The sequence below is a fragment of the Temnothorax longispinosus genome, chromosome 10, assembly GCF_030848805.1.
Source record: "Temnothorax longispinosus isolate EJ_2023e chromosome 10, Tlon_JGU_v1, whole genome shotgun sequence".
Classification (NCBI taxonomy): Eukaryota; Metazoa; Arthropoda; class Insecta; order Hymenoptera; family Formicidae; genus Temnothorax; species Temnothorax longispinosus.
The window spans coordinates 10226495-10241795 of NC_092367.1; the positions used below are offsets into that span (position 1 = coordinate 10226495).

The window sequence follows — 15301 nt, forward strand, 5'->3', positions numbered from 1 at the left end:
AGCAGTGCACGTACGGTCAGATCTCTTCGTTTCTCCGATTTTCTTCGCACGTTTCCAGAGAATGTCTTTCGACTTTGTGATAGGGTACACAGTCGCTTTCTAAGGTACTTTCTTGATCTTCGTACCAATATCCAAAATCATCTTCTGGAATGTTATAAATGCGTTCTAAAAAATTTCGAAACGATGTGTTATACTATATAACATCAAAACTATATTTTTAGTGTTTTTACTGTTTACTAAAAATATGTCATATATCTAACTTATACCTTCGTCAAATTCATTATTAGATTGTGATAAATTGGAAATGTTATTTGTATTTTGTGTGTCTTCCGTTGTAATTATCGGATTAGCTGAAGTAAAATTTCTTGTGTTGTTGATTGTGACATCCATATCAGTTGCATTTTCGGAAGTGAATTGTTCGTCTTGTAACTGCTCATTGTCAACAGAATCTTGTCTTTGCACTAATGTAAGTAAATCTCCGGAAATGTTTGCATTTATATTACTGTTAGCAATTCTCAGAGCTACAAAATTGTTTTAAGAGATACGAATTAATAGTAGAGTAATATATAAATATAATACTCGTGATGTAATATTAATTAAAATACATACGTTCCTCCGATGTAGAATTGCAACTTTCTGACAGAAAATCGGTACAAATTTCATAATTATCGTTTTCACTGGTTATAATTTCTGTAATGCAAGAGTCTTGGTTAAAAAATCTAATTGAATTAGATGAAAGAAGTTAATATATAATCATATCGCTTTTAAAAATAAAAAATATATTAAAATCACAAATATCAGATTGTTCATAAAATATTCTAGGTAAGTTTATTGTAAGTTATCGCTTTAATAAATCATATTTCTATTCATAAAAATGTATGTATTTAGTTCGTTAATATTTTATTTATAAAGTTACTAATATTCTACATAATTTTTATAAAAAGTACATATATTTTAAAAAATATGTAATTTTTAAGTACGACTAGTACTACATACATATAATAAAGATAAAAAAAATAGAATACTTTTGCGTCAGTAGAAACGTATACCTCTGATTAATGCGATAGTTTTTTTACAATAAACTTATATTTTATTGAGGATATAAAATGATATTTATTAGTAAAAATATTTGAATGCTTTAACTTCTTTTTGTGTGATTCTATCGAACATCAAAATCAAAAAAATTTATGTTTTATACACGTTTGTAATATATTTCTGAATTTCAAAAAATAATTACCTTCGTCAATCATGTCCAAATTATATAAATAAGTTTCATGAAAGTGACTAAATGATTCTAAAAACTCTAACAGTGGTAATCTGTAAGAAATAATAATTATTTTTAGATATTAGCATTAACATACAATTAACTGTAGAAACTAATTTTTCATAGATTTAGTTGCAATTTTCTGTAACTGATATATTACCTATTTTCTACAAGATCCTTCTGTTTCTGCAGTATTATATTATTTCTTTCTCTATTAGCTCGAGTTTGAGGTCTACGTGCCTAAGATTATTTTGTAAGCGACGAAGATCAATTTCTTGATCAATAATTACTTTTTTCAAATTTTCTGTAACATAAAGTAAATAAAGTAGATATATTATTTCTAATTTACTACTATATTATAACATAAAATACTCACCAATAAATATCCATACATTTGGATGTCTACTCCCGAATTTCTTTGAAATCGTGTTATAAAAACTCTCAACAATATTATTTGTACGAACAGGACAGCCATATACAGAGACTTTATTTGCTGCGGGCAACCATGTTTTACGTAAATAAGACATAAATTGTAATATCATAGGGTAGTCACCAGATATGGTATCAGCTATATATTGTAATAGTGTAAAGCTTTGTTCAAATAAACTGGCTGGTATTAATGGTATAGACATAACCATCGTTATTAATCTTCTTGGGGCATTTTTCAAACCAAGTTGCCGCCATTTGCGCAGCACAGCCTTCGAGTTTAAAAAAAGGAGCAAGTTTTAAAAATTTAATAAATAAGAATCCTCACATGAATAAATAATATAACTCAGTAAAAATAATAAATTATTTTAAATTGACTTACTTGGTTGTAATGAAACCAGCATCCTTTCAAACTGGCTTTGGGGAAACATTTATGAAGGACTTTATTTGTTGCGCGTTCATAATCCCCCATTATAAATTTGACATTATTTTTTACGTCTGGAACAATTTCAATTATTTTCTCCCATATTGCTTGATAAAGAGCAAATGTTCATTTCTCACATAATATAAAGAAAACAGCAATACCCTATTATCAAAAATCATGACAACAAGTTAAAATAAAATCGATGGATCCAGATGTATGTACATAAAATAAAATCGAGCAGTTAGTTTGTGTTCGTTTTTATGTATTTAAATTAGCTGTTTTATTTTATGTACATCTGCCTTTATTCATAAGAAAAATATGTAATAAAAATGTATAACATACTGTATTTTTATAACGTATGTGTACAGTATATAATTGAATCATGTACGGATGGCGGGGGACAACCTGTAAATGATAAATAACTTAAAACTCTATAATAATATAATATAATAAAATTTAAATATGAAAAATAATAAAATTTTTCTTTTATTATATAAGCGATTATCTTAGAAATATTATTAACGAATATAAAAGTATTAATGCATTCAAAAATTAAAAAAAATATTTTTTTTTAAAGAAGCACCTTACCGAAAATGTTCCATCAACAAAAATTTCTGTAGCTGTTTTCAAGGCATTAATAAGTACATCGTTCGAAAATATAGCAGCCATGCTACCATCCTGTGCAACTACACTTCCTTTATAAAACTCTTTAATCCATTCATATTTAATTAAAGCAGCACATAAGGCTTGAAAGGTACATGGTATAGGAGGTCTTTGTTTAGCTCGTTCTCGAGCCATTACACTTTTCATAGAATTAAATGATATATGTGCAGCTACTTCTAGATTTCTAAAATTATTACAAATAAGTGGATTAATAATACCAAATTAAATTTGTAATTAAATTTATAACAGTACAAAACAACATACGTTCGAGAAACGTTATCAAAAATCTCCTTCAGTGGCAGAAGCGATTCTCGTGATAAACGTAACATTTCGTTCTGCAATTTAGACTTTTCCAATTTTTTAGTATCTGGTGGATGTTGATGTAAAGTTTGCACACGTACTTGCCCATCAATTATCTTTGCCATACCACAACATCCTGTTGCACGACGTATTGAACATCTATATCTGTTCTTTATCCGCTTATCAATATTATATGTGTATCCATCATGTATATAAATGAAAGTTCCCTTTTGTTTACCGCTAACGGTCTCCATGTTGTACTGAAATATATTATAGGCACGTTTAGCGGACGAAAAGCAGCTCAGTGAGACCAAAGCAAAGAGCGAACGAAACGTGAGAACGTTGAGCAAAAACGCGGGAATGTAGCTGGCGGAGAGGGCCACTTTCACCAAGCTCCGGTTAATCAAATATCGAATCGTCCTAGTAACTTTGCAGGATGCCAACTGAAGCTGCTGTCGCTTTGACGGTTAAAGGTGGAAGCACATAAAATTGCAGGAGCCATAAGCAAAACGCAGAAGCCATATGCGCATGCGCTATGGTATCTGCCTGTATTCTGCCCATGGCTGTGGCTTCTGAATTTTCAATCTACATAAACTATGCTTATGTATTTTTATGTAGATTGAAAATTCAGAAGCCATGGGCAGTATGCAGACACCATAGCGCATGCGCATATGACTTCTGCATTCGTGTTCATGGCTCCTGCAATTTTATGTGCTTCCACCTTAAGGGCTAATTTCACCAACGTCGGTTAAGCCCGTATAAGATTACGCATTGGAGAATGGAAATTGAGGGAGCGGTCCCATGATGCGGATATCCATAGCGGAACAGAACGCACGGATCTAGCGCGACCAATCACAGACATTCTGCTTTCAGCGAAAAGTCTATGATTGGTGGCGCAGGGTCCGCAAATTCCGTTCCGCTATGGATTTCCGCATCATGGGACCGTTCTCTATGGGAGCGGTCCCATGGTGCGGAGTGTGCGTAATGCAGAATTGGCGGAACGCTCGTGATTGGTTGGACACTCTGTATGTACGCTCATTCCGCAGTTTTTCCGATCCGCAATCCGCAGTGAATACACGGAATTGTAAATAACGCAATGCTATTTGGAGCTAAATAACGCAATGTTATTTAGAGTCGAATGTCAGGTGAAATTGATTCACGAATAGCGTATTCCTTAGCAATAGTTGATCCCACTAATGTTAATAATTTCTCAAATAATTGAGGTGATATTCTGAAATAATCTACATATATATTTCTCTGTGTCGTCAATTGTCATTTCCTTCACAAGATTATCACTCGCTCCCATAATTATGTGTCCCATAATTATGGCATAAACTTTCGTGAGCAGGTAGAGCGGACGAAACTGAGCCGAAAAGTCCTCTACCATTTTGTAATTTTCGCAATAGTTTACGAGATATAAATGTTTAAAAATCGCCGTGTTAGCCCGGCCCTTCGCCAAATACAAGCACGCGGCGAGATACGACCGCCCAGCGTCGGCATCCGAGGAGTTGTTTACTACGCGCGGCAATGCCTACAAATGGCAGTTCTGAGCTGCGATTGTCCCCCTGTTTTTTATCAACAACTCCTCGCGATCTTGGAAACAATGACGCTGGGCGGTCGTATCTCGCCGCGTGCTTGTATTTGGCGAAGGGCCGGGCTAACACGGCGATTTTTAAACATTTATATCTCGTAAACTATTGCGAAAATTACAAAATGGTAGAGGACTTTTCGGCTCAGTTTCGTCCGCTTTACCTGCTCACGAGAGTTTATGCCATAATTATGGGACACCCTGTATATATATATAAGGGAAGGGGGGGTAGCCCCGGCCAGTGGGTAGCCCCGGACATCATTGAAATTCAAGTATACCGCGTATCTATGGCCCTTGTTTAAACATTCTGCATATGTCGAGATACGCAGAAGGGCATATTAGAATGTTTAAACAATGGCCATAGATACGCGGTATACTTGAATTTCAATAATGTCCGGGGCTACCCACTGGCCGGGGCTACCCCCTGTTTCCCTATATATATATATATATATATATATATATATATATATTTATATGTATACATATACATATACATATAATGTAGCACATATAATTGCGATAGGAATAAATGTTGCTTAGTGCCTGGCATTGTAAAAGGGTCTTTAGATTTACGTCTGCTTACGCTAACGACTACGACAGACGTAAATACGTTCGTCTCGTTCTCTGCCATTAGTCAAAGTGAGACGGAATATCAATATCATGATTGGTTACCTACCTACTTCACGCATGCGCAGTTGGTTTTTATCCACGATGACATCAAAAGTGCCGACACAGAGTTGCGCTACTGTATATACTGTGGTAGCGATGTGTGATGCGGGAGCATCCCAGATGCGTACAGTGTAACTCATAGTAGGTAGTATGTATTGGTATATTACTAATACATACTGCCTACTATGAGTGAGAGTTCTGATTGGCTTCTGCTTTTCTGCTTTCTGCTAAGGTGTGAAGCCGGCTTTAGGCTGAATTTCCACCGAGGGCATCACGCGTCGCGTCATAACGCGAGTCACGAGTTTTAAGGTACATACCATTTCATGTGAGTGAGTGATCTCAGATGCGCACAGTGTTGATCGGACACCACCAATCAAATTATATAAATTCATACTAACCCTACCCAACTAAGGAATCTGATTGGTGGTGTCCGATTTATGCTAAGACTCCATAGACGCGGAAACGCCGTGCGGTAGAGTGCATTGACCAATCAGAAGGCTGCCGCAAGTCGCCTGCGGCAAAATCTGCTATTCCTCTATAATATGGCTCCTGCACACAGGACGCGGCAGCGCGGCATTGCGGCAACGCGGCACCGCGGTAACCAATCACCATCTGCCTTTCCGTACTACTTTCAAAAGTAGAACGGAAAGGCAAGACGGTAATTGGTTACCGCGGTGCCGCGTTGCCGGAATGCCGCGCTGCCGCGTTCTGTGTGCAGGAGCCATTATAAGGCTGCTATTCCATGGAGCATATTTCGCGGAAATGGAATCAGCGGATCGCCAATCACAGCATCGTTTCCACAAGATCTTTACAAGGATTCGAGCAGAACAATCTCCTGATTGGCGATCCGCTGATTCCGCTTCCGCGAAATACGCTCCATGGGACCGCACCCTTAGGGTGCATCCCGATGGCAGTCAGAAATTCGGAAAACGGAATCTCGCAAAAGTAAGGAAAAGGGGGTCATCTTGGTCGGTCCGATTTTTCAAGGGCTGGGTTCCTCATGGAATAACTTTTACGGAAAACGGAATGGCATTCTAACCTTAAATTATTTTTAAATTAAAGAAATTTCTATATAATTTTAAAGTATAATAAAAAATACGTCGAAGCTTCATTTTTTAATAGCTTGTACTACTACGGAAAGTATATTTTTTCTTCTAAAATAATAAAAATAAATTTTTCCATTTTTCCGTATTCCGAAAATATCAGTTCATGAGGAACTCAGTCACAAAAATTTCGGACTAACGGAAATCCACAATTATTGCATCTCTGACAGTATGTATGTACATTAACTATTTATGTGTTAAAAATTGTGTATTTATATATTATTTTGTAGAGATAGAGATCATGCGATATGTTTTAATTCATGAAATAAACTATTAAAAATAAATTAGCACGAAAACAGTGTATACTTCTTCTCATTAAACATATAAACCAGAAAGATCACCTAACCTTGTAACACGTACGTAAACAAAATGATGATTCTGATCGGTTGACCCCCTCTCTGTTACTTTTCCGAGATTCCGTTTTCCGAATTTCTAACTTCCATCGCACCTTTAGAAATTATTCGCAGCGAAAAATTCGCTGCATGAAAAGGCACCTTTTGCGATTAATGCAGAACGAGCTTTACGGATGTTTCTTGTGCGCCAACATGGTCAATGGTAGTCGAGCTGTGCGGGATATATTTTATAGCGTTTTTCTTTGGCAGAACTGGTGCGCACTCAGTGCACATTAAAGCCGTTGTATGTACACAAATCAACGTAATGTGTATGTTTAATATAAACGGGTTAAATCATGAAATCCTCATATTCTTTATTGCACTATTTGGTAAAATATGTACTGGGTATTTTATCAGTCGAAATATTTGCATTTTACTTTAAATATTAGAGATTAAATCAGTGTACAACGGCCTTAATGTGCACTGAGTGCGCACCATTCTGCCAATGAAAAACGCTATTAATTTGTCTTGCGTAAAAATTATTTTTGTAAGGTTTGCCGTTGCTACAAAAATCGCTTTCGTGCTCACTTCGGCTTTTCTCCCTCCGTTTGTTTCCACCGTTTGGTTGCTTAACGGGTTATTCGCGCGGACCACGTTTTGCTATCCTACCTAGACGTTTTGCTTTTCATTTACTCGTTTTTGTGATTTCTGCTCTGAAAGGGGTATGATATTATATTTGGCCGTATTGTGTTTTGTTAAAGACTAAATGTCATTAAATTTCAAGAAGAAGAAGCCAAGCGTTGATCGTTAATTTAAGGTTATGTACATGCAGAGCTAAGTTTATGGTCAGTATTTAATTAATACATTATGCGTTATCTACAGTGGCATTAACAGTAGTGGATTAAGTTGTAAAACATTGGAGTAAATGGCGTTTTCGGTTAATAGGACGTAAAATAAAATTGTAAGTGAAATGGTTCAATCTTATTTCCTATGGTCTAGTAAACCATTTCGCTTATGGCTTTATTACACACCCTAGTTGCGTGCTGATATTCACTTACAATATTGAAAATCTATATGTTTACGTCACGAACACTAGATTTTCAGTATTGGCAGTGAATATCGAAATGTAGCCCGTATTAACTGAAAATGCTAACTCCGATGTCTCACAGTTTTTATATCGTGGACTTTTCCAACTTTTTAGAATGATAGATTGATGTAGAATTTACATTTGCCCATAAATTATCTTTGTCACACCAAAAACATCTTGTTACATGATGGCTGGAACATCTACATGTATTTTTAATTCGTTTATCAAATTATATATCTCTGCACAAGATTATTTATAATACGTTATGTTACCTTAAAAATAAACTTATGTCGTATAAAATTCGTAAAGGAAACTTTTTAAAAGAAAGGTTACTTTGTGCATTGATATAAATTTATTTTTATATTAACATATTACGGACATTCTTGTGTAGAGACCTATAATCTACTTTAATGCCATTGTGAAAGACGCATTATAAAAAAGTGTATACAGTGATCTAATGTAGAATCGGCTATGTATTTGGCATTGCGACACTGCATCGCTTGATTATTATCTCTTGATTATTATATTTCAGTACAACATGGAAACAATTGGCGGTAAACAAAAGGGAACTTTTATTTATATACACCCGGGAAAAAATATTCATATATGATCATATATAATCATATATGATTGGCCATATATGGTCAGATATGGAAATTGGCCAGATCTGAGGATATATGATCTGGTATTATTGTATATGTTAATATCTGATCAGATATGATCAGGTATGATCAGATACGAACTGACACAGTTCAATCTGGACATATATATTTAAGTATGTTTCAGAACATTGTTATATATTTTCAAAAGTTATTTTTTAAGTATGCCACTTTATTATAAAAGTGGACTCCATGATACAACTGCGATACAAAAATTGTGCCGCTTCATAGCGCGAGACAGTGTCGTGTCTTTTTATACCATTCTTATAACACTGTTGGTCAAATTTTAAATACGAGAAACAGATCCCATCGAATGCCATCTATCGGATACTTTGAGATGCAATATCTGATCTGATCATATATAATCTTATATGACTATATAAGTTCATATATGATTATATATGATTTTCAGTTTAAATTATAAGATATTATGTTTGCAAAATAATACGATTAATATATTTATTTATAAGAACTATAATATATAATATATAACAGTTTTTTTCACGAAGGTAAAATTTCATTGTTTATAAAAATATTTGATAAAAATTAATGTCAATTAAAAAGATTAAGTGTCTTATGCAAAATTAGAAAAAAAGAAAAATTTAAAATAACACAAGCAATGAGATGCCGTTTTTGGTCGAAGTGGATCTGGGTGCTTAATAATATTTCACAATATCAATTATTATTAAATATATTTTTCAGTTTTTTAAACTGCGTGCCAATATGGGCTTTGTCGGACTTAAAACACATATATATATATATATATATATATATATATATATATAAACGCTCTATATATAGGCATGTAAAACTTATATCTGTTTATATCTCATTTATATATGTTCATATACTGTCAGATATGAATATTTTTTCCCGGGATAATATAAAATGTCCGGGAAAAATATTCATATCTGACAGTATATGAACATATATAAATGAGATATGAACAGATATAAGTTTTACATGCCCATGTATAGAGCATATATAATCATATATGGTTATCTATCGCCATATATGATTCTGATCACCATATATGATTATATATGCTCTATACATGGGCATGTAAAACTTATATCTGTTCATATCTCATTTATATATGTTCATATACTGTCAGATATGAATATTTTTCCCGGACATTTTATATCATTATATCCCAGTCTGGTCATATATACATCGCGTCTTATTGTCATATATGATCATGTACAGTGCCGATATAGTTATGTATGACCATATATAATTATATCTGATAATACATGGCCAAACATTCTTTATATACGATCATGTAAGGCCAGATACGATTATGTATAGTGTCATATCTGCTACACATAATAATATGTCTGATCATATATGAACTTATATGATCAGATCTTGTGTCATGTATAATATACGATCTGATCATATATGGCAATAGATAACCATATATGATTATATATGCTTTATATATGGGCATGTAAAACTTATATCTGTTCATATCTTATTTATATATGAACATATATGAACATATATAAGTTTTACATGTTCATATATAAATATATACTGTCAGATATGAATATTTTTTCCCGGGCATGATGAATATACATATAATATTGATAAGCGAATAAAGAATACATATAGATGTTCGAGCCGTCGTGTAACAGGATGTTCTGGTGTGGCAAAGATAATCGATGGACAAGTACATGTGCGAACTCTACATAAACATCCACCAGATATTAAAAAGTTGGAAAAATCTAAATTGCAGAACGAAATGTTACGTTTATCACGAGAATCGCTTCTGCCACTGAAGGAGATTTTTGATAACGTTTCTCGAACGTACGTTGTTTTATATTATAAATATAATAAAGGATATATTCTAATTCATACTTTTTTGCGCATAAAAACTATATCATAATCAACAAAAGTAATAATATACATGTAGAAATATATATATTATTTCTCAATATACATATTTTTAAAATATAATTATATTTCTGATATTAAAAAATAAGAAATTTGAAATTAATTTATTATTTTTTATTAATATTAGGCATGTTGATACTTTATAAATGTGAAATAACATATATTTTTATTTTTACGTAAATGTTGCACTTGAACAGAAAAATGCGTTAATGCATTGAATATGTATGAATCGGAAAACATCCACAGTTATTTTAATATTTTTAATTTATTTTATTTAATAATATTAATTGTTTCAGAAATCCAGAAGTAGCTGCACATATATCATATAGTTCTATGAAAAGTATGATGGCTCGAGAACGAATTAAACAAAGACCTCCTATTCCACATACCTTTCAAGCCTTATGTACTGATTTAATTAAATACGAATGGATTAAAGAATTTTATAAAGGAAATGTAGTTGCACAAGATGGTAGCAGAGCTGTTATATTTTCAAGTGATAAACTTCTTGAAATAATTCAGCAAGCTCAAGAAATTTTTGTCGATGGAACTTTTTCGGTAAGTTATTTTAATTAATATAATTTTATAAATAAATCAAAAGGCTCAAAAAATTAATATCCCTCTATGTTCATTATTAAATTTCAATTTGAAAAAATATATTGATACGGACACCTTGTTATGGCTCGGAGCCCCTTTATTTTTTTATAATTTTTTCAAACATTTATTATTTCAAATATTTGTAATTTATTGGTAGGTTGTTCCTCGTTATCCACATATAGATCAACTGTATACTATTCACATTCGTTATACAAATAAAGTAAGTTTTTTTGCAAATAAAAAGTATTTAAACATTAATATATCATATTAAAAGCCATTATTCTTAGGCAGTTGGAACTGTGTTCTGTTTATGTGAAGCACGTATCAGTGCACTATATGAAGCAATATGGTTGAAGATATTACAGCTAGCTCCAGGATTAAAAACTAGTGTCAAATTTATTATGAGCGATTATGAAGCAGCAGCTATGAAAGTTTTGGAAAAACTTTTTCCAAATGCAAATATTCATGGCTGTTGGTTCCATTATAATCAAGTAGGTTCTACTTCTTATTCTTAATTTATAATAATTTTTTGTCTTAATTTATTTATGAAATATGAAAATATAAATTATATTTTATAATTTAGGCTGTATTACGTAAGTGGAATCGCTTAGGTTTAACAAATATTTCAAGTACGCTGTTGTCTATGACAATGACGCTTCCATTATTGCCACAAGAATTCGTGCAGGCATTAAGAATATTGCATAATTATTGTGATGCTACACATTCCAAATATGAGGAATTATTGCACTTTGTAACATATATTGAAAAAACCTGGTTACCTAAAGCCTCAAAAGTTAGTGTATATAATTGTCCCGTAAGAACAAACAATTTAGTAGAAAATTTTCATAGTACGATGAGACGAAAACTGGGTCCTCATCAAAATTTATGGATATTTTTTGGTACAATATTTTAATTCAGAAAATCTTGTACTTTATAATGATATTATACTTTTTCTTATGAGTGTAACAATCAATGAGTAACAATTAAAATTTTTTATGATTTTTCATGTCAGTATACTGTATTGTTTAATCATGTTCAAATTGCTTAATCTAATTCAGCGAATGCTAATCTTGATCAATAAAGATCAAGGATAGCATTCGCCGGATTTTAAAAGTGTACTAAAATATTATAATACGTTATTTTATCCAAATTTATATTTATTTGCAAATGGCATTGACGCAAAATCAGCGTGTCATTCTCGCCACTGACGTCATAATTCAATATGGCTGCAGTAAGGGGCCAGAAGTCTTAAATCTTTTTTTCATTTCTTTTTCCTTTTATCCCTTTTTATTTAACACCAGAAAATTGTTTTTCTTTTACCATTATCCTTTTCAACTGTTTGTCGAAATATTAATGTAAATGAGTAGTATTTGAAAAGTGAAAAAATGGTATACCAAAAATAATTTTACATACATCAACAATTTCCAATTTTTCGATTTTGAGGCCTGACAAAACTCTTTTAACAGCACTTGCGATTCATCAGCAGTACCAAATAAACATTTTATTTTTCCTTATAGCCTTCACATGTAAAATTCTGTAAGGACGTAAAACGTAACAGTAAGGGAATCGACTAATCCCAATTCAGTTTAGGCTTTCTGTAACCTCTCTATTGCCAAATATTGGATTGGGATTAATCAATTTCTTTATTGTTACGTTTTACGTCCTTACGGAATTTTGTGTGTAATGGCCTTCAATGCTTTCTTCAAATTTTGTGAGTCAGGTGGTTGAGAAATGGCAACTTTTCAAAAATACTCATAGTTGACTTGTTACACTCTGTACAACATCTAATTTATTTTATTTTATTTTTAAATTAATTTTAATTGAAATTGAAACTGAAATTTTGCTTATATATCATTTATTTTTAACATTAATTTCAGATAAACTGACAAAGTTACTCGTAGATCAAGAAATTAATTTTGAACGTTTACAAAATAATAAAAGTTTAACAATTGCACAACCACGCAAAAATAAAGAGCGTGACTTAAAGATTTTTCAAGCACAAACAGATTTAATTACAGGAAGGTAATGTAAAAAATCATTAATCAAATAATAAGATAGTAATATAATATAATTGTAGTAATATAATTAATAATGTTATATCAAAACATTTATAGGTTGCCTCTTGAACAGTTCTTGCTAATATTTACTGGAATACACAACAATTTTTACCTTCAACAGGATATAAACATGCAAGGTTAGTATTAACAATATCTCATGTAACTATCTTTTATTCTTATAAAGTAAGCCTGCTTTATCATGCTGTAGAAAAAGAAAATGTACCAAACGTATTCTTGGAAAATCAAAATGGAGAAAAAGAAAATGTACCAAACGTATTCTTGGAAAATCAAAATGGAGAAAAAGAAAATGTACCAAACATATTTTTGGAAAATGAAAATATAGAGGAAGAAAATGTATTAAATATATCCTTGGAAAATGAAAATAGACAGGAAGAAAATATATCAAACATATCTTTGGAAAATAAAAACGGAGAAAAAGAAAATGTACTAAACATATATTTAGAAAGCAAAAGTCGAAAGAATAATAAAGAAGAGTTATGTTCCGAAACACAATTCTTTTGTCAACCAGAACATATAAACACGAAAGGTTAGTATTAACAATATCTTTTGTCATTTTTATTTGTATAAATTAATCCCTTATCACACTTTAGAGAAAGAAAGTATAATAAATATATCTTTAGAAGACGGGGAAAATTATGAAAGGGAGACACAAGTTAACGTAAATCAAGATCCAATAATTATACGACAACCTCAAGTTGTACTAACGAGACTTAAACGTAAAGAGTATGAAAAGTATACTAACACTGATCGACAGCCATTAGCTTCTATTGAAAATACTATTGCGTCAAAAGTAAATATATATTGAAATATATACTTATCATAATCTTGCACATTACTTAAGCATTACAAAATTTAAAAAATTTTCTAGATTACGCGAAGATACAGAAGAAAAGTACACAAATATTGTAGCTGTTGCAACTAAATAATGGTATAAATATGTACGTATAATATATATGACGTATTTTTAGTAAACAGTAAGAACACTAAAAATATAGTTTGATTGTTATATAGTATAACACATCGTTTCGAAATTTTTCAGAACGCACTTATAACATTCCAGAAGATGATTTTGGATATTGGTACGAAGATCAAGAAAGTACCTTAGAAAGCGACTGTGTACCCTATCACAAAGTCGAAAGACATTCTCTGGAAACGTGCGAAGAAAATCGAGAAACGAAGAGATCTGACCGTACGTGCACTGCTTGCATTGATGCTGAAGCGAATCAAGTTTTCATACCGTGCGGTCATATCTGTTGTTGTGAAGAATGTGCTAATCATATTATGCGCGAGAATGATAATGTTAAAAAATGTCCGATTTGCAAAGAAGAAATTTCAACGGTCTACAAAGTGTATATGTCGTAAACAAATTTACATCTTATTCTAAATATATGAACATTTAGGATTGCCTATAACTTTTAATATTCAATCGGAGACATTTGTCGGCCATACTTTGAAAGATTCGTTTTTAATGTAACGGTATTATATGTATATGTTAAGCATTATGTACTACGTATAAAAGACTGTATGCAAGCTAATCTGAAACTATTGTTAGTTTTTCACAATGTTGTAAGGTAGAGTGCAATCATACCAAAATAATTTTTTCTTATAAGTGTATTTTACGTTAATTAATAATAGGATTTTGTTTTATGTTTTGTTTTAAACAAGAAAGAACGGGCGTACGTACTGCTTTTCAAATGTGAGCTATGTTTAAAAAAATAAGTTTTGTTTCATTCTCGTACTCTAAAGGATATAGAATTAAGGTTATTTTATTGTGCAATATATATAAGTTGCAATATAGTTTAATTGTTTTGTGAATAAATTACTTATGTTTTGTAAATAAATTACTTGTATTTTGACTTTCAATCCTGCTTACAATACAATTCGAGTATTGTGTAAAAATTTAATAGTTTGATTATTGATTAATCTAGTTTTATACACACACGCGCTCTATAAAATTGCTCTAAACTACGCTTTAGAATTAAATTACACAGTAAAGTGCAAACATTATGCATATAATATTAATATTATATGCGTAACGTAAATATTAATAATATTGATATTACACATAATGTTAACGATAAAATCATTTTTGCTGTTTACATGTGTGTGCGTGCACGTGCGTATACCTATGCGTGTGAAAGTATTAAATCTATGTTAGAGACAGGAGAAAGATGTAAATAGCAAATATGGTTTCACCGTTAATATTATAGTCCACATT

The 15301-nt window shown here is 31.8% G+C and overlaps 1 protein-coding gene and 1 pseudogene across 4 annotated transcripts; one reads left to right on the forward strand and one right to left on the reverse strand.

Moving 5' to 3' along the window:
- Nucleotides 1-16: 16 nt before the first annotated feature.
- LOC139820404 (uncharacterized) lies at nt 17-3468 on the reverse strand (annotated as a pseudogene).
- Nucleotides 3469-7321: 3853 nt separating this feature from the next.
- On the forward strand, nt 7322-14728 carry LOC139820329 (uncharacterized). 4 transcript variants are annotated; one of them, XM_071790496.1, is made up of 12 exons: nt 7322-7614; nt 10130-10324; nt 10708-10966; nt 11163-11225; nt 11293-11496; nt 11589-11904; nt 12883-13027; nt 13120-13199; nt 13271-13609; nt 13674-13873; nt 13952-14021; nt 14123-14728. In XM_071790496.1, exons 2-11 carry the CDS (start codon nt 10260-10262, stop codon nt 14003-14005), a joined length of 1725 nt encoding a protein of 574 aa, XP_071646597.1. In that variant the 5' UTR covers nt 7322-7614; nt 10130-10259; the 3' UTR covers nt 14006-14021; nt 14123-14728. The 4 variants fall into 4 exon arrangements, with proteins under 4 accessions (XP_071646597.1, XP_071646598.1, XP_071646599.1 ...); XM_071790497.1 differs by having other exon boundaries at nt 13704-13873; XM_071790498.1 differs by having other exon boundaries at nt 13707-13873.
- Nucleotides 14729-15301: the final 573 nt, after the last annotated feature.